General features: G+C 43.7%; 1 protein-coding gene across 1 annotated transcript in view; it reads left to right on the top strand.

The window, feature by feature from the left end:
* Window positions 1-27,871, top strand: part of LOC147750721 (metabotropic glutamate receptor 8-like) — a 2,581,536-nt gene that overhangs the window by 1,324,029 nt on the left and 1,229,636 nt on the right. The window contains exons 4-5 of the mRNA XM_086967414.1: window positions 6,578-6,713; window positions 7,184-7,338. Coding sequence (XP_086823540.1) covers window positions 6,578-6,713; window positions 7,184-7,338 — 291 coding nt within the window. The remainder of the gene's footprint in view (window positions 1-6,577; window positions 6,714-7,183; window positions 7,339-27,871) is intronic.

Raw genomic sequence — 27,871 nt, forward strand, 5'->3', positions numbered from 1 at the left:
TCACTCTTGCTGCACCTGTCCCACCCATGCCCCTGCTATTCCTGCCCCAACACCATCTTCTGAGCCTTGACTCTCAAATGCACACCCTCTGGTCCCCCATATGATTCTCCATCCCTATACACCTTAACTATGGACATATGGGGGGCTGCTTCTTCTCAGTATTTCCTGGTGCAGAATACTCCACGTGAAAAGACATAACGTTTACTTACCTTCCAGGAAATAATAAACGCAATCAAGTCACTGTGCAACTAAGTTGATCTTGCTCTTCTACATATAGGAAGTACTGCTGTTTGATTTTAAGCCTCCGACACAACAGAACAAATAGTATAATATGTTTCTATTTTTTTAAAAACATTTCTTTATTGTGAAGTTTATTTTGCAAGGACCTTTAACTAAAGTAAATATGTTGATTGGGTTTAACCAATTTTAGCATGTTTAGAGGAATGATCACAAACATTTTTTTAGCACTGGTTAGTCCTAAAGCCAACAAAAATGAATTCAGCAAAACAGGAGGGGAGAAGGCAAAACGTTTGAGGGTGTAAAATGCGAACCTCACATATTCCTAAATTACTCTAATTGAAAGTGAACACTGTGGCCTTTGAATAATATCGCTTTTAATTCTAGCACTTTGAAGTGGGTCCCCTCTGCACCATCCAAAAGAAATAATATTGCAGTGCGATCTTTGTAATTGCATTTATATAGTGCTTCATTTACCAGTTGAAATGATGACTGGGTAGTGATTGGTTAAAAGAGTGTAAGACTTCAGTGTGGGCTATAAGTGAAGCGTTTTGATGCTGTGATTGAGTACAGGGAGTGGTGCTCTTATCTTTTTCACGTCGCTGGTTCAGAGCCTGTCTTTTGCTTCCTTCACTTTGGATACATGCACTATTGGCCCTAGTGATATTGTAGTAAACGGCCTCTATATCTATAAAGATCTCGGACTGCATCAGCCAGACAAATATTTAACCCAGAGAGATGGACACACATACCACCGCTTCTTGCCTACTTCACTGGTTACTGGCAGCAGTATGAATATTCTATAGCTCACTCTGCGTTGTACACTGAGAGATCTGTGGGCTGGGACCAACCTTCTCACAATCCATAGTCAGAGCACACATCCAAAGGGAGACCTCAGATCCAGAAAAAACAAGGAACAATGACAACCTTCTAGAACTCAGACCAGCACTAAAGTTCTGGTTATGCCTAAACAAGATTTCCAGGCTGTCCTCACACTCATTTCTCTTTCCTTCATATGTTTAAGTGATTTCTCCCACTGCTTCTGTCTGTGTGCCACGGCCAATCTTTGGGGCATAGTTACAAGCCCCTATCGCCACCAGAGAGTCACTTTTATTGATATTGTGGTGGCGATAGGGGCTTCTCCTTATTCACAAGGCGACGTTAAGCCACTTAACGTGGCTTAACGCCACCTTGCCAAGAAGGCACCCTTTCATGCTATACTTAGCTTTAAAGGGGCGGGCAATGGGTGCTGCAGTGGGCGCTCCACTGCGACACCCATTGATTTTGATGATGCCCCATACTTACAAGGGCGGCGTAAATATTGGGCAGTGCCAAAATTAAGACCAGGGGAAAAACCTGTCTTACCCTGGCGGAACAAGGAGAAATGCTTTATTTCTCCTAATTTTTGCTTTTTCTCTGTGTGCTGCGTTGTGCAGTACACATAAAAACAGCAAAACGCCATGCAGCATTGACAAAAATGGAGAGTTGCAACTTCTATGTGTGTTGCATTAAGCAGCACACAGAAGTCTCAAAACGTCATTTCAGATTGTTTATGTGCAGGAAGGGGCATCTTCCTGCACATAAACAATCATTCCCCTCAATGCAGGCACCCTTGCACTATGGTGTAAGTGTGCCTGCGTTGGTGCTAGTCAGCTATGATAGCACCAGCGCTGGGGGAAATGCAAGGCTGCACCATACTGTTGTACGTACGGTGCAACCCTGCATTTCTAAAGTGACAAAGTGTGGCGTTAGCCTTCTCGGCTTAATGTTACTTTTCGCCACTTTGTTAGTAAATATGCCTCTTTGTTTTTCCAGCTATGGCCTGCTATCGCATGGGGGAAAGTCAGTTGTGGTAGCTTCTGCCCAAGTCATGGTTTGCTTGTAAATATCAAAACCAATGGCCCTGAGAGGCTTGGGGATTGTTCCTACACAGGGGGTGATACATCATATTTCTTGTTTGGGATCTCCATTGCTAGCATTTCAGTGTTAGGAAAAGTATGTGTAGGAAGGTATGACCGGAGCAGGCCTACCTTCTAAAACATTGACCCAGTGACCTGGGGGTGCATGGGAAAGTTAGTCATAGATTTTCAATGTATAGCCAGTTGAGGTTCCATCATTGGAAACCTAGAGGTTCTCCCACCTCTAAATGAGGCAGTAAACGTTTCTTGTCAGGGATGGAGCCATGCCAGTTTGTCGCCTCACTCCGTCTCCACCATTCATAAACCCCAGAGATTTGAATTTGATTCTCTGCACTACTCGAGTCGATGCGTGTGCAGTCAGTCAGTCAATCAATCAATCATAATATATGTAGAGCGCACTACACACCCGCGAGGGTCTCAAGGTGCTGGGGGCGTGGGGGGTCCTGCTAGTGATCAAAGAGCCAGGTCTTGAGAAGTCTCCTGAAGGCCAGTAGGTCCTGGGTCTGACGTAGGTTGGTGGGGAGGGTGTTCCAGGTCTTGGCGGCGAGGTGGGAGAATGATCTGCCACCGGTCGGATGCGGGGGACTGTGGCGAGGGCGAGGCTGGCGGAGCGGAGGTGGCGGGTGAGGGTGTAGAAGTTGAGTTGAGTGTTGAGATATGCTAGGCCGGTCTTGTGGAGAGCTTTGTGTGCGTGAATGAGGAACTTTAAGGTTATCCTCTTGTTGATGGGGAGCCAGTGCAGGTCTCTCAGGTGTGGTGTGATGTGGCTGCGGTGGGGGATGTCGAGCATCAGACCCGCTGACGCATTCTGGATGCATTGCAATCGCCTCAGGAGCTTGGCCGACGTTCCTGCGTAGAGGGCATTTCCGTAGTCCAGCCTGCTGGTGACGAGGGCCTGGGTGACTGTTCTTCTTGATTCGGTGGGGATCCACTTGAAGATCCTGCGAGCATTCGGAGGGTGTTGAAGGAGGATGAGGAGATGGCATTGACCTGTTTGGTCATGGAGAGGGTGGAGTCGAGGATGACCCCTAGGTTGCGTGCGTGGTCGGTGGGTGTCGGGGCTGTTACTAGGGTTGCAGACCACCAAGAGTCATCCCAGGCTGAAGGGGTGGAGCCGCGGATTAGGACCTCTGTCTTGTCCGAGTTCAGCTTCAGTCTGCTGTTCCTCATCCATTCGGCGACGGCCTTTGTTCCTTTGTGGAGGTTGGTCTTGGCGGTGTGAGGGTCTTTGGTGAGTGATATGATCAGCTGGGTGTCGTCGGCGTAGGAGATGGTGTTGAGGTCGTGCTGTCGGGCGACGGGGGCGAGGGGTGCCATGTAGATGTTGAACAGCATCGGGCTGAGGGAAGAGCCCTTGGGTACGCCGCAGATGATTTCAGTGGCCATGGAATGAGTTCTGCCGGAGAGGAAGGATGTTGTCCAGTACAGGACCTTCTCTTGGATCCCAGCATCGTGTAGGCGTGTGCGCAGTGTGTGGTGTCAAACCGTGTCGAAGGCGGCTGACAGGTTCAGGAGGATGAGGGCTACTGTTTCTCCGTTGTCAAGTAGAGTCCTGATGTCGTCCGTGGCGGCGATGAGGGCGGTCTCGATGCTGTGAATGCTGCGGAACCCGGACTGGGACGGGTCCAGAATATGGTTATCCTCAAGGAAGTTGTTCAATTGTTTGTTGACTATTTACTCGGTGACCTTTGCTGGGAATGGGGGCAGGGAGATGGGTCAGAAGTCCTTGAGGTCCACCTTGGGTTTCTTGAGGAAGGCGTTGATCTCTGCATGCTTCCAGCTTTCTGGCAGGGTTGCTGTCTCGAAGGAGGTGTTGATTGTTTTCCGAAGATGGGGTGCAATGGCTGTGCTGGCTTTGTTTAAGATGTGGTGGGGGCATGGGTCCAGTGGTGATCCGGAGTGGATGGTGTTCATGGTCTCGCTGGTTTCCTCGTCATAGCCGTTGGTCCAGGAGAGCAGGCGGTTGGTGCAGGTGGTGGTCGTGGGGCGGTGGTTGTCGGGGTGATCGTGGCGTTGAAGCTGTTGTGGATGTCGGTGATCTTGCGGTAGAAGAAGGTGGCCAGTGAATCGCACAGGTCTTGCGAAGGTGAAATGTTGTTCGTGTTGGAGCTGGGGTTGGTGAGTTCCTTCACAATGTTGAAGGGTTCTTTGCTGTTGTGTTCGTTGTTATCCAGGTGATTTTTGAAGGAGGCCCTCTTGGCAGTTCTAATGAGTTGATGGTGTTGGCAGGTGGCATCCTTGTGGGCTGCGTAGTTGTCCAGTGTTCTTCTCCCATTTTTGGCAGGTTCGTTTGGAGGTCTGGAGGTCTTTGGTGAACCAGGTGGCTTTCTTGCTGGTGTGGTTGTTGGAGGGTGTCTTGAGCAGGGTGAGGGTGTTGGCGCTGTCATCGATCCACTGTCTAAGGCTGGGGGCGGAGGTGTTGGGGTTGGCGGAGTCGGCAGGTGGGTTCTGGGTGAGAGTGTTGGTTAGTTGGTCTTCTTTGACTTTGCTTCAGCGGCGTTGGGGCAGTTGTTGGGTGCGGTGGTGTGTGGTGGGTTTCCTGTAGGTGAAGTGAATTCAGTGGTGGTCAGTTCAGTGGGGTTTCTGGGGTGTGGCTGAAGAAGACGTGGGGGCTTGCGGTGAAGATGGGGTCCACCGTGTGGCCGGCAGCGTGGGTTGGTGTTGTCACGAGCTGTCTAAGTCCAAGATTAGCGAGGTTGTCGATCAGGGTAGTGGAGTTGGTGTCGTTGTTGTTCTCTAGGTGGAAGTTCATATTCCCGAGGAGGATGTATTCTGTGGAGGCGAGGGCGTGTATGCTGATGAAGTCGGCGATGGAGTCGCTGGACTGTGGTCGGGGTCTGGGGGGTCTGTAGATGAGGGTTCCTCTGAGAGTGGTGTTGGGGTCAGTGTGGATCTGGAAGTGCATGTGTTTGGCGGTGTTGAGGGTGTCGTCAGTGTTGGTCGAGACTCTGAGAGTGTTTCTGTGGACTATGGCAATTCCTCCTCAGATGCCGTTGGTACGGTCCCTGCAGGTGATCTTGTAGTCTTCCGGGATGGCTATGGCGATGTCGGGGGCTGAGGTGGGGTTCAGCCAGGTCTCTGTCAGGAAGGCGATGTCTGGGGGGTAGAGTCGAGAAGATCCCAGAAGTCGATGGCATGTTTACGGGTGTTGAGGAGGATGCATCTGAGGTAGTTGGGTTCTTTTGTTGGAGGTTTGATTGGCCGGATGCTGGTGAAGCTGCAGTTCCGGCAGGAGAATGGTCAGTGGGTGCACTTCGGGGAGGCCCAGAAGCAGATGTGTTTTCGTCCTGGGTTGAGTGCGTGGAGGGTGCTGGCATCGTAGCGGAGTCGGGCGTCATGGCGCTAGCGGGGGCCAGGGGTTCTTGCGCTGGGCACGGTCCAGGCGCAGACGGCCGCAGACAGGCTTGCCTTAGGCCGCCATAAATTTAGGGGTGGGAGGCATGTGCAGCTGAGAGGCCGGAGCGTAGTGGCCAATGGGGGACAAGGGGGCAGGGACGCAGGGGACGCAGCAGCAGGAACCGGGGATGGGAGGGGGTGGCGAGGGAGAGCAGAGGACAGGGGTACAGTGGAGAGAAAAAAACGATAATACAGTTAGAAAGTGGCACAAAATATACACAGCGAAACGATAACAATCATGAAGAGAAACCAAAAAGAACCAACAATGGGAGGAGCCTAAGCGGGCTTCGAACCCTGTCAGGAGCTGGCGGGGAGCACTGGCGCCGAGCAGGTGGAGCTGCGCGGTGTGTGGAGTGATCTGCCAGGAGGCAAGGAGAAGAACCCAGTCATTCAGTCATTTCAGAGTGGAAAATATATATTCAGATCAATATGGACTAGGGAAGTGGGATATATTTGTCAGAAGTTAAATGCTAGAGCTCAGAAGTTATGAGAATTTATGGCTCATGGGTTGGAGCAAATGAGGTTGGTCATCAATTTGTGATTGGGATGAAGCTCGTATTTCAGTAAGTCTCTTAGCATTTTTATTTAACATATGCTAAATGCTTAATGTGAAAGGATGCAAACTATAAAAAAGTATTTTCTGGTGATTTTTATTTTAATATGGTGTACCAATGAAGACGAATGCGTTATTTTATTATAAGTGAAGGTTTTATGCAGAGGCTCAGAAGGACCAGGTTCTGCATTTATTGCGCTGCAGGTTTCACTATATATCGTATTTATTTTGGGCGAACATATTGGAAATAAAATGTATGCAATTGAGATGGGTTTGTGTGGCATGCCATGTGTAAATAAATGAACTGAAAAGGCTGTGTAAAAAACACAACATCCATTTTCAGATGTTTTTTTAAAATTCTGAATTACATGAGGAATTCGTAGTCTCTAAAATAACTGATACGCAGCATTAAATGTAGAGTTAACTGCTGTATCTACCCAATTCCTAAAACATATTGTATTTTACTTTGCAGGTGGTGTTTGCATTGCTCAATCTTTGAAAATACCACGTGAGCCCAGAGCAGGGGAATTTGATAAAATTATCAGCCGCTTACTGGAAACCCCAAGTGCTCGTGCAGTGATCATATTTGCCAATGAAGACGACATCAGGTTTGTTTTTCCCTTCTTTTGTGTTTTGTGTACAGGGCCGGCCTGTGATTGTTGTGTTAGTTAGATAGATGCAGGGTTCCTTAGCTCTTAGGTGTCACTTATGCTGCAATACTCCAACTTCTGGGACCTGAGCCACGAGATACAATCACACATAAGGCATTCCACTATTCCACAGAGCGCTGCGGAACCCGAGCTCTGTAAGCAAGAGATGCTATATATCAGGTCCTGGGAATTGAGAGATAAAGCCATTGAAAATGATAGACAGAGGTATGTGGACAGAGGCGGAAGGAAGCAAATGAACACATCAGGAAGCCTGGGACTTTAAGGGGGTGCCTTCCCAAATAGATGGGTTGCACTGTCAGAATGATTGACTAATTGCGAATGTCCTGACTAGGTAGAATGTAATACCACATCCAGTCAGTGCTCCAGGGAGCAAATCAATAAAATGTCTTGTCTTCCTTAACAAACAGGCGAGTCTTGGAGGCGGCCAAAAAAACCAATCACACTGACCATTTCCTTTGGATCGGCTCAGACAGTTGGGGGTCCAAAATTGCACCTGTCTATCAGCAAGAGGAGATCGCTGAGGGAGCAGTCACAATTCTGCCAAAGAGGGCTTCTATAGATGGTAAGAATATACCTACACAGACGTCCCATATGTGCAATCCCTATTACTTCCGGTTTTGATCAGATACACATTATTGTTGAAGTGTGATATTGTTTGCCCACACACATGCATTACAGCGTCTAAATCACCCTTCATTCTTGTATTAGTACACACATTGGTTGCCTATTTGTCATCAGAAATCACAATCTCAAATATGGTACCTAAACCCTACATGTGGCAGCACATTCTACAGTTTGCGTTCTTTAACTCTGTTGCTTCTGTACATCTTTTTAAATCATCAGAAAATATAGAAAATGCAGGGGGAACTCTGCCGCAATGGTGGAAGAGTGTTGCCCCACTGGTTCAGAGTCAATAGGTGAAAAAAAAGCCAGGGAGGGGACCCAGAAATTAGCCAAAATACATCTTATTATTTTTTTTGAGGGGGAAACATGGGAAAAAAGGGCTACAGATGAAAGTGTCTGTTTTTTCCCCTCTAAATGGTATCAACAAAGGGGTTGTGGTGCTGAAATCACCATCTTCCCAGCTTTAAGGGACAAGCAGATTTTTGTCAGAAAACCAAAATGTTTTACACAGATTTGGCATTTTTCTGGATCATAGCCTATTTTTGCTATTGTTTTGTCCTTTCAACCTCCTTCCAGTTAATGATAGAAATTGGTATGAAAGCAATAATGGATCTTGGAAAGCTATACATTGTAGAAAAGTAAACAAATTCTGAATTCAGCAAGGGGACAATTCCGTGTAGATCCTTCAAGGTTTCTTTATAGAAACGAACAGTTATACATAGGAAACATTGAAAATTAGTTGAAAAAAACAGCCATTTGTGTCAACGTTTTCACCTTTAACTTCTTCTAATTAAGACAGCTCATGGAAGGCAATATACCATTACATCTGCTGGACCTTTCTGGTTGTGGGGATATATAGGACTTGTAGGACTTGTGAGTGCCCATACTAGCATGAGAATTATAGGTCATTTTTCAAAATGACTTCTTTTTTACACATTGTGTTTCATTTGGAAGGCAGAAATGCATCAAAAGCCAATAGGTAATAACAGTTGCCCTAAAATCCTCTATTACCCTAAGCCTACCAATAAAATTGGTATCTCACTTGTGTGGGAAGGCCTAGTGCCCGCAACAGGAAATGGCTCAAAACGCAACATGGACACACTTTATTTTTACAGTGAAAACTGACCCTTTTTTTGCAAAGTGTTTCGCTGTAGATTTTGAACCCTAGCTCTGCTGGCACCTAGGGAAACCTAGCAAACCTATACATTTTTGAAAACTAAGCTCCTAGGGGAATCCAGTATGAGGTGACTTGGCTGGCTTCCACCAGGTTCTATTATCCAGAATCCCTTGCAAACCTAAAAATGTGTTAAAAAACAAATTTTCCTCACATTTCTGTGTTGGAAAGTTCTGGAATCTACGTGGATCCACAAAACTCCACCCACTCCGCATTTCCAAAAGTCTTTCGAGAAAAATGGTTCCTCACTTGTGTGGGTAGGCCTAGTGCCCGCGACAGTAAACGTCCCAAAACGCAACGTGGACACACCACATTTTCACAGTGAAAACGAACCCTCTTTTTGCAAAGTGTGTAGCTCTAGATTTTGAACCCTAAATCTGTCAGCACCTAGGTAAACCTATATATTTTTTTAAACTAGACACTCAGGGGAAGCCAGGAACGGGGTGACTTGACTGGCTTTCACGAGGTTCTGTTACCCAGAATCCCTTGCAAACCTAAACATTTGTCAAAAAACACATTTTCCTCATGTTTCTGTGGTGGAATATGCAAGAATCTGCGTGGATCCACACAATACCACCCACTCCATGTTCTCCAATGTCTTACAAGAAAAATAATACCTAACTTTTGTGGGTAGGCCTAGTGCCCGCAACAAGTAAAGGCCCAAAATGCAACATGGACACACCACATTTTCACAATAGAAAATGAAACCTTTTTTTGCAAAGTGCCTAGCTGTAGATTTTGAACCCTACCTCTGCCGGCACCTAGGCAAACCTAGCAAACCTATACATTTTTCAAAACTAGTCACCCAGGGAAATTCAGGAGGTGTCTTGCCTGGCTTTCACCAGGTTCTGTTACCCAGAATCCCTTACAAACCTAAAAATGTGTAAAAAATAAACACATTTTCCTCACATTTCTGTGGTAAAAAAGTCTGGAATCTGCTTAGATCCACAAAGTTTCACACACTACGCGTTCTCCATAGTCATCCAAGAAAAATGGTACCTCACTTGTGTGGGTAGGCTTAGGGCACGCGGCAGGAAACGGCCCAAAACGCAACATGGACACACCACATTTTCACAGTGAAAACTGACCTTTTTTTTAAAAAAGTGCCTAGCTCTAGATTTTGAACCCTAATATTGCCAGCACCTAGGGAAACCTAGCAAACCTATACATTTTTAGAAACTAGACATCCAGGGGATTCCAGGATGGGGTAAGTTGTCTGGCTCTCACCAGGTTGTGTTACCCAGAACCCCCTGCAAACCTCAAAATGTGTCAAAACAAACACATTTTCCTCATATTTCTGTCGTGGAAAGTTCTGGAATCTGCATGGACCCACAAAATTCCACCCACCCCACATTCCCCAAAGTCTACAGAGAATAAGTGTACCTCACTTTTGTGGGTAGGCCTAGTGCCAGAAACAGGAAACAGCCCAAAACACAACGTGGACACAACACATTTTCACTTTGAAAACGGACTCTTTTTATGCAAAGTGCCTAGCTGTAGTTTTTGAACCCCAGCTCTGACGGCACCTTGGGAAACCTAGCAAACCTATACATTTTTTTTTAAACTATGCACCGAAGGATGGAGTGACTTGCCTGGCTCTCACCAGGGTCTGTCACCCAGAATTCTTTGCAGACCCCAAAATCTTAAGAAGAAAATGTCCTCACATTTCTGTGGTGGAAAGTTCTAGAATCTGTGTGGATCCACAAAATTCCATCCACCCTGCATTGCCCAAAGTCTTCAGAGAAAAATAGTACCTCACTTGTGTGGGTGGGTCAAGTACCCGCGACAGGCAAGAGCCCAAAACCTAATGAGACAACTTCAAAACTACCTATCAAATAACAACCTAGTTTTGCAAGGGGGGTCCTATGAGATTTGGTCTCTGGCTCGGCGGCCATCTACGGAAACCTACCAAAACCAGACAGCCGGGGGAGTCCAGCAAGGTCTCTCTTGCGTGGGTCCCCCAACATTTCCCTACCCAGAGTCCCCTGTAAACCTCAAATCTAGCTGAAAAGAGTCACTTTTTTCTAAAATTTTGGTGTGCGAAACTTCTGAAATCTACGTGGAGCCACAAATTTCATACCACCCAGTGTTCCCCCAATGTGGGGAAAATGTGTTTCTTAACATAATTTGAGGTTTGCAAGGGATTCTGGGTAACAGAACCTGGTGAGAGCCAGACAAGTCAACCCATCCTGGATTTCGCTGGGTGTCTAGTTTTCCAAAATGTATAGGTTTGCTGGGTTTGCCTAGGTGCTGGCAGAGCTAGGGTTCAAAATCTACAGCTAGACACTTTGCAAAATAGTGTCAGTTTTCACTGTAAAATGTGGTGTGTCCACCTTGCGTTTTAGGTTGTTTCCTGTTGCGGGCACTAGGCCTACCCACACAAGTGAGGTACCATTTTTCTCTGAAGATTTTGAGGAATGTGGAGTGTGTGGAATTTTGTGGATCCACGCAGATTCCAGAACTTTCCACCACAGAAATGTGAGGGAAATGTGAATTTTTGGCAACGTTTGAGGTTTGCAAGGAATTCTGGGTAGCAGAACCTGGTGAAAGCCAGTCAAGTTACCCCATCCTGGATTCCCCTGGGTGTCTACGTTTTAAAAATGTATAGGCTTGCTGGGTTTGCCTAGGTGCCGGCAGAGCTAGGGTTCAAAATCTACAGCTAGGCACTTTGCAACAAAAAAAAAAGGGTCCGTTTTCAATGATAAAATGTGGTTTGTCCACGTTGCGTTTTGGGCTGCTTCCTGTCACGGGCAGAAAGCCTACCCACACAAGTGAGGTACCATTTTTCTCGGAATTCAGGGTGGGTGGAATGTTGTGGATCCACACAGATCCCAAAACTTTCCATCATAGAAATGTGAGGAAAATGTGTTTTTTTTAAAACTAAGTTTGAAGGTTGCAAAGGATTCTGGGTAACAGAACCTGGTGAGAGGCACACAAGTCCACCCCATCCTGTATTCTCCTTGGACATCGGCCTTTGGTGTCACTTGTGTATTGCCATCCATTACACCTTTGATCCCTTCATTCCGCTCTTCCAAACAACATACCTTTGTACCAGAATCGTACCCTCAACCTCATCAACCCACTCAGTTCAACTTTAAAAGGACTGGCAGCCTCCTCAAATACCGATCCTTTCCCTAGGTAATCTTATTTTGTCTCTGGATTGTCAGTTCAGTTAGCAACCACTCCATTTGTTGGTACCCACACTTACATCTTATTGACCTCAAAATACTTTATAGTATTCCCAAAACATGATTGTACCCAGCAACCCAGATACACTAGCTACCTCTAGACGGAGAAGAATGCATTCTCCCATGTGAAAAGTACCTCCTTAAGGACTAGTACATTGGCCTTTTAAACAGTCCACCAATTCCTCCGTGTTAGAATTTGGTTTCTGGTTGGCAGATGTAGGAAACCCTGTCCAAGCATGAAATACAATCCTAGTCAGGGTAGGCCAGATGCATACCATAAATGATCCTGTGCTCGCCCTCTTGTAGCTTAGCACCGATCAGATAACCTTGACTTAAGAGGCAATGTGTAAAGTATTTGTGCAGCACTTCAAACAGTAAGACAGTGAAAACACCACAAAAAGACTCCACAAAAGTTTAGCAAAATATATTATGATTTTATAATTTAAACAAGACCAAATGTAAAAAATCTAATAAGTACAAGTAAAGATATGATTCCTTAAAGAATAAAAGTAAAAATAGCATTTAAAAGCAATAAGCACTTATTGAGGTTATCTAGTCACACTAGACTGCGACAAAGTAAAGAGTTCAGATCAAGCGCAATGGAGTGCAGGCCAGGGACAGGAGTCACACAAGGCCCACTGAACAAGTGTACCTTGATCCTAGTCGCAACAGTGAGATGCAGAGTGCATCCATGTTTATCTTGCAGTCAAGGTGATGCATCGGTTTTCTCCACGCACCCATGGCACTGAGCCAGGTCTGAATATGAAGCCTGGTTCCGAGATGTGTTTGTTCCAAGTGTGATGTGCCGGGTTTCTCCACACAGTTGAAGGAATGCATCAATCCTTTCTCCGGCAGCTGCAGCAATGCAATGATTCTGACCATGTATGATGCACCGGATCTTTTCTCACAACAGCGGCGATGCATTGCCTCTTCCTCACGCAGCAGAGCATGTGTCATATTCCACTGGATCAAGCACCTGGATACACTTCCAATGGACCAGGAACTGGAGCAGGAGCTGAGTGTTTGATATCCTTGAGTCTCAAAACAGGAGGTTAGCCAGTATGCTTGGAGATCACTCGTTGTTCAAATAAGAGTACAGCTCTTCCTCAGCGGGGGCAGAGAGTTGCAGAAAAAAACAGCAACAAGGCAGTAAGGAATAATTAGTTGCACAACCTTCTCTATACAACAATGTCAATGTGAATGATTTTAACAAATGCTGCCCGCCTCCTAGGTCCACCACCCAAGGACCATAAACAAATGAGCAAAATGAGAATAGAGAGGCAACAGAAAAGAAAGAGTGTTTGTCCACTCTTTCACAGAATGAGTGAGAGTCCTTCAATATTGTACACAGTTCACTTTTATTTCATCCTTGGACATATTCTTTGTACAGGATGATCGGACACACAGCCAACGCGTTTCGCCCAAGTTGGGCTTCCTCAGGGCAGAAACTCAAAGTGCGCTAGTCTTGTAGTGTTTGGTCTAAGGTTCAACAGCAATCTGAATTGCTTATAAATTCGAAATCTCCGGTACTTCAGAATGCAGGACATTGTGTAGTCACGATATATTGAATTTGACGCTACCCCCAGGGACTGTCGGGCTGTTATCACGCCACGGACAGTCCGGGAGCGTTTCTCAACCTGGTGGTATCTTCGGCATTCCCCCATTCGGCTACTAATGGGTGAGTTTGTGTGGTGATACTCGATGCTTTCGCCTTTCCCCGAAATGTTTTAGCGAATCCTTGATTTGTAGGCTTTTGATTTACGTTAATTTCCCCTTTTTCCAGGGGGCTAGTGAGAATCTCAAACACAGTGGAGTTGATGACTTACGTTTTGGTGAGTGCATTACTTGTTTTTATGAGGTATTACGATTCCACACATCCTGGCTCTTTGCTGTTTTATTTGAACTTGGATTGCACCTTTCATGTCCTTTTTAGCACTTCATATGAACTTTCGCCTGCCGCCAGCGGTCTAGAAGTTTCTACTGGCTACCCATTCAGAATTTGAATCTTGTTTAGGTGGGAGCCCATGACTGGATGTTAATATGGTGCTCTGTTTTCGAGCGTTTTAGCTCTCAATGAATTGTGACGTTTTCACAACCAGTGGTTTCCGCATTTATGTTTCAGAAATCGACATCTCTTGACATTCAGGTATGCCTTTGAAACAGGGTTTAAGCCTGAGGTTTTTGTGGTTCAGCTTCACAGTCTGCTTTTCTTCTTTTCTTCTCTTTTTCCTTATCGCTTTAGGTGCAGGGTTTCACTGCTTTTTCTTTCTTTCGCATAATTCTTACTATTATTTCATACACTTGGAGCCTATTGGCTTTTCTGAACACAGGCATTAAGTGGTGGTTATTTCTGCACTGCAGGCATCAACTAGCTATATTATCTTTTGGTCATGGCAATATGTACATTATTGAGTAACTACTTGCTGTTTTTACCATGTAACCCTGTTGAGTGATATATGCTCATTATTTTCCTTTACAGTTTGGCCCCTGAAGAAGGGACTCTTCGGTCCCGAAATGCATCGGGCACCTACAAGATCTATTGTCAAGATATGATCATTTGTAATTATGCGTACTTTATGATGATAATTGTGCTATGAATTGCACTTCACTTTATATGTTAACACTATCAAAATGTGGTGTTAATTAACCTTTGACCCTAAACTACATGTAAAGATTTACATTTACAAGTATAACTGCGTCAATGTGTTTTATAAAGTTTTTGGTTCATTGTATATAATCTTGTTTAATGATTTGGAGGGGATCACTGAAATAATATCGACTGACAAAATATCGACTTGCCAAAATATCGTGGACAAAATATCGACAGTCAAAATATCGAGTTTGTATCTACAAACAGGTAAGTACAAAAATATCGAGTACAAAATATCGTTAACAAAAATATAGATGTAAAAAATATCGACTTTATTAAAAACAGTGTTAAATTAAATTAATATTAAATTTTAATTACTAAAATATACTTAAAACGACTTAAATTAAATTATAATAATAAAATAATAAATGAAAATAATAAAAATAATTTTTTAAAATCTGATTTGTTGACCCTGAACCCTAAAAATACCCCTTTACCCAAAAACCCAAAACTGACCCTGAACCCTAAAAATACCCCTTTACCCAAAAACCCAAAACTGACCCTGAACCCTAAAAATACCCCTTTACCCATGACCTGAAAACTGACCCTGAACCCTAAAAATACCCCTTCTTACCCATGACCTGAAAACTGACCCTAAACCCTAAAAATACCCCTTTACCCATGAACTGAAAACTGACCCTGAACCCTAAAAATACCCCTTTACCCATGACCTGAAAACTGACCCTGAACCCTAAAAATACCCCTTTACCCATGACCTGAAAACTGACCCTGAACCCTAAAAATACCCCTTTACCCATGACCTGAAAACTGACCCTGAACCCTAAAAATACCCCTTTACCCATGACCTGAAAACTGACCCTGAACCCTAAAAATACCCCTTTACCCATGAACTGAAAACTGACCCTGAACCCTAAAAATACCCCTTTACCCATGAACTGAAAACTGACCCTGAACCCTAAAAATGCTCCTTTACCAAAAATGTATCAATATTATTTAATTACCAATTAATTATTAATTAACAATAACAATAAAGTAAATATATTACAACATTAGGTGTAATTATTTTAATAATTAATATTATTTTATCAAAATTAATTACTTAAAAATAACACAAAATTATATATATAAAAAATGTACTCTAATTAATGTAATTAACTAATTACAATTAATTAATTAACAATTATTTACTAATACAAAATATATTCAAAATTATATTAATTAATTAACTAATTAATATTAATTAATTATCAATTAATTATTAATTAAAAATATTAACAAACATATATTAATTAATTAATTATTATTAAATTACTTCCCACCCTATTCCCCTATAAACCCACAACCCGCTACAGAATTACATTACGCAATTATTATCAAAACAAAATTCATGTAATAAAATATTTTATAACATTAATACACACTATTCACACATATTATTACATAAAAATACACTATAAAATATTATATATTATTAAAAAATCGATATTTTTGCTATCTATATTTTATACAGTCGATATTACTTCACTTACCTGAAAAACGATATTTTTGTAGTCGATATTATGTCCAGTCGATATTTTGTCCAGTCTATATTTTAAACTCGATATTATGTCCAGTCGATATTTTGTCTCTATACCATTTGGAGGGTCATTTTATGACCACTTTGTGAACAGTGCGCAGTGCTGCGACCATCTTGGTAGCATCTACATTCCTTTGTTCACTGGCTCTCGTAAGACAGCGAGGGTCTCACTGCTGCACCATTGTATTGTAGTTGGTGTATTCTTTGGAAATAATTGATTACTCCTGGTGTGCGCTTCCAACCCCCAATGCATTGCATAAATATTTAACACATTGCTTCTAAGTTACGCCTGACTGCTATTGTGCCAAGCTATAAGAGCTTAAGGACAGGCTAATTAAGTGACTTTTGTGGTTCAACCGGACAGGGATTCTGATGTTTGCTTGAAAGTGGTTCTCATCTCCCAAACCATAAACTCTATTTTATACAGTCATCAACATCTACAACAAAGAAGCAAGAACTTCCTTTATCACAAGTGACTTTCTGACTTTGTTTCTTGTTCCTCATACATTCTTACTCTCTTTTTGAGTGGCTTTAGCCCACTTCTTCCCTTATCCCATCTTTATATACATCTCTCCTACTGGTCTCACATTGGCCTACACTTCCCACTTTACCCCTATCTATTTACCAGTCTATAATGGGTGTTTATAATACCACAAATTTCACCCCATATGAGATCTCCTGGAAATGTAGCTGTAACAAAATTATTGAAGACAACAGAGACAGACTATATGGCTTTTGATCAAAAAGCCTTGTCTTAAGCTTCACTTTAAACAACAAATGATAATCTGTTGCTTTAAAAAAAAGAGGACTGCTATTGTCAATGTACTTGAATAGAATGACCTCTGGTCAACTAGAAACTTCCATTTGAGTACTAGCAGATTAAAACTCATTGGAACATTGCATGCTAGTTGATAATGATGTATTCTGTAAGAAACAGCACATGTCATTGATAAAAATAATTGGTGTTTAATGTAGAGAGTTGCTAGCTTAAACTCCTCCCTTTCCTCTGCAGAAAGCCAGTGAATTTGCAGATTTTAGTTGTCCGCTAGCACAGAGTCGAGTTTTAAAACATCACAGTCAAAGTTACAGTTTGTTTTCAGGAGGCCACATCCCCAGAGTGACATTTGTCCTCGTTTTTATGTCGCAGAGCCCAAAAATACCCTGTTAAATCTGGCCATGTCACCACAGTTCATTAAGTACCTACATTACATGACTGATTGAGTTCTTCATATGTTCAACTAAAAACCCACACATTACTATCCTTCAATAAATGTGCCCATCCAAAATTAAATGACAATTTTCCTCAAAGCCACCCAATGCTGGATGGCGATCTGGTCTCTCAAGCTGAACTTATCAAAAGCAGAAAGTAAGCTAATTATCCTTCTCTAATAATCCATCATACGGTCTTATTTCTTCTCTTCCTTGAGATTGACTTCCTAATCCTCCCTCCTCAATATTTAGTGTCCATTTTGTTTGCCTAATGAATGACCTCATTTCCTAGTAAAATAATGATGTATCTGCTTCTATCGCCTTAGGATTTGACGAAGTTGTGCACACTTCACCTGAACCTCGAAAAAACCCTGATCAATAACAGTATTGCGTAAATCTGATTACTGTAAAATCTTTTTCATCAGACTATCAAAGTAATCCATAATCCCACCTGACAATGTCCTCCATTTTGCCTCTTCCACCCTCTTAAGCTTGCCTAAGGGCCATCCACTTCTTCTAAATGACACAGGTCAGAATTTCATTCAAAACAAATGTCATCATTAACAGTGACAGGTGCTCCCGATGTGAGGTGGTAGGGCAGCAAGGGGGGACGGGCACACAAATACATTAAAATAATTGTATATATAAAATAATTACGACTTACCTGACACTGCTTTCGCTCCATCTTCCTCCTCTCTCGATCCTTGACTGGTGCACATTTTGCAGGCTCCCAGATGCTGGGAATACAATCTGAGACCTCACAGTGGCCTGGTGTGCTGCTCAGATAGGGCCTAGGAGCCTGTGGCTTTTCTCCACTCAGCTGTACAACACAGCCAGGTGGAGAAATGCTAAATGTGCATGACGGTTTGGCCGGCCTAAAATGGTTGGCCAAACCATCATAGACACTTAGTATTGCCCACAACTCCTCTTGAAGCTAAGGAGGATGGCCTGGCCTCGTGACTTGTCTACCTAGTATAGGCAATGGTGAAAAAGAAAATGCTAATAAAATGATTTTCTTATCATTTTATTTTTTCACTGTTGTCTCTGCTGGGTGGCAGCAGTGGGGCAATGCTCCTCCACCATAGCGGAGAAGTCGCCCCTGATCTTTAAACGGTTTGTTACTTTCTTCAAGTCCATTGCTAATCACCTGTCTTCATCACCATCATTAATTATGTCTAACTTTCTCCTATCAACTTCTTGCGGTCAACATACATGAAACCTTAAGACACCCTGAACATAGGTCTAGAACCAGGATTTAGAATCATTTCTCAGATTGCTTCCCCTCACTAGAACACTCTCATTACAAATACCTTAACGGCTCAGCCTGTGGACCAGTAAATACACACATCAAAGTCGAACTTCACTCCTTCCTTAACAGTAAGACAAAGTCAGCATTATGAGATATTTTTTCTAGGATCAAACATTGTAATTTTTGGACAGATGCAACTTTACAGCACCACTGGTGCACTATTTCACACCAGACCTCAGAGTATTTAGGGCAAGATGCATCAAGAATTTTTCTCCTCGCAAACGGGCCGAATCACAGAATCGGCCCATTTGCTATTGCAAAAAAAATGGCTATTCTGTTACTGAATCGCAAAATGGGTTTGCTATTTGCTATTTGGAAGGGGCGTGTTTAGGGAGTCCCTTCCAAATAGCCAATCCTAAAGGTATGCATGAATGTTTTGTGACCGTGAATGCGGTCGCAAAACATTTGCATTTTAACACCTACTTCCATTACGTGGTAACCCATTCGCTCCCTCCACCTTTATGAATGTTTGGAAAATCATTTTTTAAGAGCAGGCAGTGATCCCACAGACCACTGCCTGCTCTTATAAAATGAACAGAAAACTTTTCATTTTTGTTTCTGAAACGCATCCCGTTTTCCTCTAAAGAAAACGGGCTGCATTTTAAAAAAATGGCTTTATTTGAAGTTAATCACAGACATGGTGGTCTGCTGAGCCCAGCAGTCCACCATCCCTGTGATTTTTTGCGATTCCTAGGGGATTGCACATTGTGACCTACCTCATAATTATGAGGTAGATCATGTGCGTTCCCCTAGGAATTGCCAAAAGTGTTCCACACAGTTTCATGCATTCAGTCTTGCGATTTAATAATTGCGAATCGCACAGATTTGCAATTAGGAAATCACAAAACGATTTCTTCATGCATCTGGCTCCTATATTTAAGCAAGGCCCCAATTGTTTGGTTCTTATGAACCTAGATGCACATATTAACTATTGCATGGTATTTTTGTAGAGATGAACTCTGTGGCTACTAAATAACTGGGGGCTAGATGTAGGTAATTGTAAATTACCGATTTGAAAATACCGAATTTTACCGATTCGGTATTTTCGAATCGGTCATTGCAATGGAGATAAAAATTCGGCAAAAATTACCGATTCGTTAAGATTCGGTAATTACCGAATCGGTATTTACCGATTTGGTAATTGCCATTCATTCCTATGGGCCTGGAGGCCCATAGGAATGAATGTCAATTACCTAAAGTAGGGAAAGAGTCAAGTGTGGCAGGGTGTCACTTTGACACCCTGCTGCACCCCTGATTAGTGCTTGTGTGCACATGTGGCACACATACATACCCTAAGGGAATGCATGTCTGCCACATGGCACAGTTGAAAATGCATTGATTTGCATTTTCTAAGGTATTCCTTATTTACCACCAACTAATAGTTGGTGGTAAATAACGAATCCTTAAAGCGCATGAGCACTGTTTAAAGTGCTTCCTACATGTCATTTACGGATTCGGTAAATACTGAATTGGTAAATGATGATTCGGTAAATACCGATTCGGTATTTACCGAATCAGTAAATTTGCCACCTACATAGGAAAAGCCTATTACCGGTCGGTAACGGCCGATTTTGGCCGTTACCGACCGGTAATAGGCTTCCTACATCTGGCCCTTAGTGTATTACTTCATTGCTTTCCTGAAATGTGCTTGATAGCACTGGTGAGTGATGCTTCCAAGCACTTTTGGCAACCTTGCAGAGTGTCTGAAGATCTGTGCCACATCTACATGAAACACGGGACTTCTGCAACATTTATGACACACATATCCTTACTTAACACTAACTGAATGGGTCTACATAAGAATTACTTTGCAGAAAACCGTAAGTCTCTCTTTGTGAATGGCCTGTAAAAGTCCCCATTATTGCCTTTTCCCAGATTTACCGTTATCAGGGTTCTCAGTAGTTTTGGATGGAGGGAAATATTGGGGATCATGATTTTTCGGCCAAATAACATCGGGAAGTGTGACTTCTTGTGCTGATTTTTGCATGTTTTCCATGGTCTTCCATCAATAGTATTCCACCTGTTTTCAGCAAAAGAAGTTTCCAGGTGGAGGACCACTGAGTAGCGATGTTCCCACTAAACCTATAATTGCAGTAGTTCAATGGGAATTAACAGGTCTATTGTAATTAGGCACTATGTTTCCTTCTACGCAGTCTCACTGTGCATGTAGAAATTCTTCAAACATTTGCCATTGTACGTAGAGAAACTATGCACAAGGTGAACCTAATGATAACAACTCTGCTTACATTATCGAAATCGTCAATTTACATCAGAGTAAATATTAGCCTCCTCTAATTTGAAAATAATCTCGCAGAAGCACCTTGGGAGAAAAAGATGAAAGTGAATTGGATTTGTTTACATTCATCACAAAGGACAAAAATGGTGAACTGTGCAAATGTCATTGGCGAAAAAATTAACTTTGCACATTACTATGTGACACAACTCTGAAATTGAGATTCTGAGAACTGAAATGAGGAAGGTCTGTCTTTCCTTTTGGGATCTCTCTAATCCAGATAGTCAAAGTCCTCTGATGAACTATGAGCACAGATCTTCTGGAGAGTTTCTAAGGCAATGTTTATTGCATTGCCTAAGGACCTTAACTATAGAATATTGCGAACAGAATGGTTCTAAATCATGCTTGCTTGCGCGTATTTTTCAAGGAATGTATTTTCAAGTCACCTTGTATTGTGAATGCATGCTACTATGTACAGCACATATATATACATATTATATATACATATATAAGGGATAACGTCCCGCCTGTCGTACCTTACAAGAATATTGCAAACCACCAACGAGTTCCATAACCCATGAGTGACGATGCTGAAGATTGAGTTCCTTTATAAGGTATTGAACTCTGAGGTGACTTGCAAAATCCTTATCATATACAATAGGAGGTTCTTTATCAAATATAGCACATGATCATGGCATCATCTTTTCCACAAAGCACTTTGCTTCTTGGTGGTACATAGCTCTTTCATATGAAAGAGATGGCATGTTTGCAAACATGAAGAGTACAAAAAGAACCTCTAGTACAAAATTAAACACATCAAAACCCTGCTAGATGTTTGTTGCAAAAGAATTTAGAAGCAGTTCAGTACAAGTCAGGTTGAAAACAAAAGCTGCAATAGCTCAGATTGTGTAGAACCATGCAGAAAGATTCTAAATTTTCGAAAATTATCTAAGGAACTAAAAAATAATCATGCTCATTCTGCATTTCACTGTAAGCTAGAAACATAGAACAGAAAAAAGAAAAGCAATGTTTCATTGTCATTGCATTAAAAAGGCGCGATGTGACATGAACTGTTTTTCACCTGTTTGTTGGCTCTAGCAGCAGTCATTGTGATGTCAGAACTCGACTGCAATAACTTATTACAGTTGAATTCTGAAGTCTGTTCCTTATAATTGGTGATAGGGTGTGTCATAAGTAAAGAAATTAGAGATGGGCAATAATCCAGGGATTGCAGAAATCCAGGTATTAGAATATACTAAATATGGCACCAATGTAAATAATATTGGTGCACGATAATACACCTGGCAGGATGTGTACCTCCAGTGCTGTTTCAATGTAGACATGTGTGATAGCATGTGTGATAGCATGTGTGAAACATCCTGGATCCACATTCATCTACATACTGAATGTTGCTGTCTCCACATACCTAAAACTCTACATTTTGCTATTTTAATTAAATGTCATAATTATTTGTTGGCTTGAGTAAACTACTAAGGTCTCTCGAGCTCTCAGGAATAGGCCCAACGCACGTCGCCTCCCAGGATTTAAAAATGGTGGATGATTCTTGTGACAATTCCCTATCCCTGGCCCACCCAGCACTGCAGTGGATCCCCACACATTCTGTGATCATGATGAGGTGTATCAAAGGTCAAATCCTTTGTCCTCTCATATCAGGGGCCCTGTTGGGCCGTTTTGCTCACTTTGGGGTTAATTGTGAAGCCTGGTGGCAAGTCACAGCCCACTGGAGCACTTTGTAGGGCGCTGGATCCACTGGCTCAACCCTACAACACCCATCCTGCTCTTTCTCCCTTGGTGCCTCTCTCCCTTGGTGCAGAAGTCACGTTCTCCCAGCTATCCTTAGGTGTTGTAAGGGGACCAGCTTCCCTGGTCTTGGGGAGACCCCCACTGGTCCTAAGGACAACTGTAGTCACACATCTTAGGCCAGATAGATATCAGGGGTTCCTCTTATCAGTTGTCCATGGCTGTCACCCCCAGTCCTGTTTTCCAGCAGAAGAACACAATGAGAGTCAGCTCTCTCCCCTGAAGACCTTTTAAGAGGGGCCAGACGCTTCTAGAATCGAAGAACCTCTGGCCTACCCTCGGGTGCCACGTCCCCTCTCTGCCCCATCCCAGTGCTCCTGCTAGACAATTCAAAATGCATCATCCAGGAGTCACTAGTCACATCGCCTTTGGGGGCCTCAGCTTTGCCCCTCACTCACATTATTGCCAGGGCCTTACCTACCAAATATTAAAAGAGGAGCCCCCACCGGTGTTGACTTCAGAGGTCTGAGCTTCCTCCTTTGTTCAGTGGGCTTGGGCAGGCCCATCCTGGTACAGTGTGGCATCTGATCGATTGATGCAGATCCTTTATCCCTACCTCTTTCCTCAGGAGCTGAGTGAAGCACTATTAATTGTTCCCTTTGAGTGGAGAAGTCTTTGTTCCTGCTGCTGGAGAGAAATGTAATTAACTTGGCCCAGTCGGGTGATAAAAGGCCTGAGCTCTGATCTTGAGCTGAGCCAGTGAAGTCTGGATGACCAATGAGCTGTACAGATATCTTCTTTGAAATATCCTATTTGGGTTTGGTATACAGATTCCACCCCAGTTCGACACCTCGCTGGTCTCTGTAGGCCAAAAAGAAGCAAAGCTGCACCCTAAGGCAATCTCCCCCATAGGTGTATAATGGAGTTTCACTGCAGACGAGACAGTAAACCACACTGACTTTCCCTATGAGTGTACACTTACTTGATAAGGCCTTCTCCAGGTCAATATCCAATCCTGCAAAGACCCCTCTGCACCAGACTACCTGTGAGCAGTTAGTGGGCTGCGCATGACAGGAGTCTCACACATGCAGCTCTTATACGTGTTCACATATGTTCACGTGTAACCAGACAAGTGGCCCTTACCCTTACAGTGGCCTTTATTTAAAAGGCTGACAGTGGCGGTAAACATGTGCAGTTCATTTAGCATGAGTTTACCATGTCTGAGTCACCAGCTGTGAGGCTCACTCACAGTAAGAAGGTAAGAAAGGTGATCAAAAGTGAAACAGCCAGGTGGATTTGATGGGCAGAATCCATAGCCTTAGAGTGGCCATGACAGGAATGATGGCCTGCTGGTTTCAGAAAATCTTGATGTCTGTGATTGTATTTGATTTTTTTTTAACCTGAGCCAATTACTTAAAGGAAATGGGTCTGTGTTAAAAACAATTAAAAGGTGTAAACTTTCTAAAGGCATATTAAACACTAGGCAGTGATTCCCTGAACAACTGTATACTCCCCAATAGACTTGTTTTACATTCACAAAGGGTAGGATGTCTCTAGGGGCGTGCCATCCGATGTTGTTATTTTAATATTTTGCAGTTAGATTTCCCTTGTAACCATTTACACATACCATAGTGAATCACTATTTGGAAGGAATGACCTAAAGATGCCCCTTCCAAATATCAATTTGAGATTTACTTCGAAATCCATTTTGAGATTCGATAACCTGCTAATAAATCGCAAAAGGGGTTTAGTACATTCCAAAAGACCATTAAGATGGCACAATCATAAAATTTGCAAACGGTAAATTATTTCATACATTTGGCCAAGGTTCCCAATACACTGGGTGAAAATAGGGTGCTCTAATAAGCAACAACACATCTAACAACAAGGTCGTTTGGAAACACAGAGATGGAACATCAAGGAAAAAACATTTATCACCATAAGATTGTCAGACAGTAAAGAAAGAAAATAAACAGCAGCTTTAAGATATGTAAACGTAGGATTATTAATGCACATGCTTAAAACTACTGGACCAATTAGAAAGCATACCATTGCTACAGGTCATTGATAATGCATACTTATTACAAGTTCTGTGGGCCATACCATTGTGGGTCACCTCTCTGGAGGAAGCTTCTCCTGCCCCTTTATCTGCTCCTGCCCACCCCCTAATATTATCCAGAGGTTCTCTGCCAACGAGAAAACATGTTTTGTTACTACAGCTGCATGGAAATATTCCACTGTTAGTTAAACTCTTCTAGTATGAGGCACACCTTCAAGATGCAGTATGTATTATTCACTTGTTTACCCTGTAAACATATTTTATGAGCTACCAATCTCGTTCTCAGAGTTGAAACTACAAGAACACGTTTATCGATTGCTAGGATGGAAAACATTATAGTGTGTCTAGGGGATTCTGGGAGCATGAATGTAAACTATTTGAGATAAGTTTTAATTTTATTAAAGGGCCAGACCCTTTAGAAACAAGACAATGCTTTTCTGAGCTGTATCGTGTTTTTATGCAACGGAGAATGTGGAAAATAAACACTGTGGGGCTTCTTTCCAAGCCCCATCGCCGCTGGTGCCTTACTTTTAATATGAGAAAGTAAAGTAAACGTACCGGCAGTGCAAGGCGCTTGTAAATAAGCCCTCCTTGATGTCTGCTGATATTTTGTCGATGTCTGCTGATATTTTGTCAATGTGAGCTAATATTCTGTTGCAGCTCAGATTGCAAATTAGTTAGGAATACCCCTAAATACCTTGAAAGCTCTCCGTGCTTTCTTGACTCATAGGACTATGCCATAAAATACTGGGTAGGGTGCTCCACATTTTATTCTTTCTGCTGGGCAGAGTGGATGGCTGCAATGTCTACATACAGGTGAATGAATGATACTCTTATGACCTCCACATTAAAGACATTTTGAGTAGAAGTACAGTATCTTTAGACACTGCATGGGACGTTAAACCAGACGCTGCTGGCTCTACCTGCTGCACCTTGCCAGGAGACTGTTGTGCTGCTTGGAAGAACCACCATTGGACTGACTTGCTTGTTGTGCTGATATGTGGCCTGCTGGGTTACAAAAAGGACTTTGCTCAAGGACCCTGATATGTTGGCCTGCTGCTTGTTCCTTGCTCTCATGCTCCCCGTTTGTCTCCAGGGACTGGTCGCATGCCCTCTCCCTGTTTCTACGGGGGTTCTTGAGGGTCAGGATGATTCTCCCAGATTTGGATTGTTGGTCACAAACCATTCTCTGGATTTGGGAGCACTTTACTGGTACCAGACTTCCCCAATCGTGAGGGCATAATGCTTCCAGGCTGTTGAGCACAAGGGAGAGTCAGCACTCAAAATTGATTCCAAGTAGCACGTGTCGGAAGTGCTCCACATTCACTGTGGAGCAGCACATGTTTCCATGCTTCGGCTGGCACTGAGGGAAATCCCCAATGATTGGAGCACCACATCACCTGCAATGTCACGGTCCTCACCGAGCTGCAGGGGTCACTACCAATGGAGATGTAGCTCTGTGCTGTGACCGATTTTGTGGAGGAGGTGGGAGCCCCCCCACCCTCCGATGCTGCAGCACTGGCCTGGCTAGGGAGTGCAGGTTCTGTGGTCCTCCTGACTCTGGGGAGAGCACATAAGGGAAGGAGCAGTAAGCTCACCCGCAGGGTTGGTGTTCCCTCGGAAAGTTCCCTGTGGAGGTCGCAGTTGCCACATTAGTGTTTCTGCCAAAGTGAAGCCATTGATAGAGAACTCAGACCAGAGTGCTCCCTGCATGGTGGCCCGGCACTCCTCGCCATTGGAGGACAGCCCTTTCGTTCTGGCGGAATGCTGGGGACCCAGTGAGGTTACCACCTGACAGTATGTGCCCCCCTCATCCGGTTTTGCACATGGGAGCACTAGAGCTCCAGCTTGCAGGTCAGGGAAGGCCCACGACAGAGGTCCGGTTCCTGCTTCGCCCCTGAGTATACATATTACCATATTACTGCTAAGAGGCACACTGGTGCTGCTGTGCCCTGCAGCTGGTGCCTAATTACCATATAGATCATAGTAGAAGCACACATGGCCTGTGGACTGCGTGTATGTCGATATACGCTGACTTACATGTTTCCTTGTTATAACCATTTGTATGTGCAGTGATGGTGGGTTCATGATATGTGTGTGCAACCTATACGTCTTTGTTTTATTGCACTAACTGTGATGTAATGACATTTGACAAGTTGGCAAAGTAGTTATTGGCTCATTACCTCTTCGTCCTGTCTCCCTGTCCCATTCCTTAACAGTGAGCAGCTAGTCTGCTCCACAGAAACCTAATACGTAGCTGAAATTTGCACTTTCCCCCAACATGGCGTCACCATCACGTGACAATAAAGGGAGAAGTGCATTAGAGAAACTTCCTGTTCTTTTTTTTCTTTGTTGCAGTCCTTGGTGCCTATCTGTGTTATGGGTAAGTTGCTCAGTTGAGGTTTCCCGGTGTCTCCAGTTGGCGTGACGCCCTTCCACCTTGAAGTCCTATGCCCGTCATTGGAAGAATTTCTCCTCCTGGTGTCTTGGGAAGGGTCTCTCTTCTGCCTTCTTTGAGGCTACGAGGGTGTTGGACTTCTTGCGGGATGGTTTTGTCTTGGGGCTCGCTGTTTCTTCCCTGTGTGCGCAGTGGGCTGCCATTCTGGCTTTTCGGGGTTCCTCTGTGTCCTCTGTCTCTCTGTTGGTGGCTCGCCTTCTGCAGAGTTTTTTGCTTTAGCGTCCTGTTTCTTGCTCTCCTGTGCCTGCCTGGGATCTTCCCATGGTTCTCCAGGCCTGGACGGGCCCCCCCTTTCGAGCCCTGGTTTCAGTGGACCTTAAGTTCCTTTCTTATAAGGTTCTTTTCCTGGTGGCCGTTACTTTTGGGTGGCGGTTTGGTGTGATTGGGACTTTGATGGCTTCTCCCCCCTTTTTGCAAGGTCATTCTCCGTCCCAGTCAGTTTTTTCTGCCTAAGTTGTTGTCATCTTTCCACTGTCAGGAGGATATTGTTCTCCCGGTTTTTTTTTCCGGATCCTGCCTCTCCTGAGGACTGGTCCTCCATTTGTTGGATGTGGCGAGGGCTCACAGCATCTACTTGGAACAGACCTCTAGTTTCCTTAAGGTTGATTCCTTGTTTGTCACCTATGGCCTCTCTGGACTGGGTCTTTGTCCTTCTTTGTCCACTTTGACGCGTTGAGTCAGGGGTGCTGTGGTTTCCGCCTACAGTTCTGCCCACTGTCCTCTCCCCTCTTCTGTTCAGGGTAGGTCGACCAGGGGCGTTTCCTCCTCTTGGCTCATGTTCAAAGGGGCTTCCTTGAGGGACATTTGTAATGCTGCCACATGGGCTGCTCCCCATACGTTTGTTTCACATTATCGTCTTCAGTTGGGGATGGCGGCCTCTGCTGCCTTAGGCG

The sequence above is a fragment of the Lissotriton vulgaris genome, chromosome 1_1 (genome assembly GCF_964263255.1).
Source record: "Lissotriton vulgaris chromosome 1_1, aLisVul1.2, whole genome shotgun sequence".
Lineage (NCBI taxonomy): Eukaryota > Metazoa > Chordata > Amphibia > Caudata > Salamandridae > Lissotriton > Lissotriton vulgaris.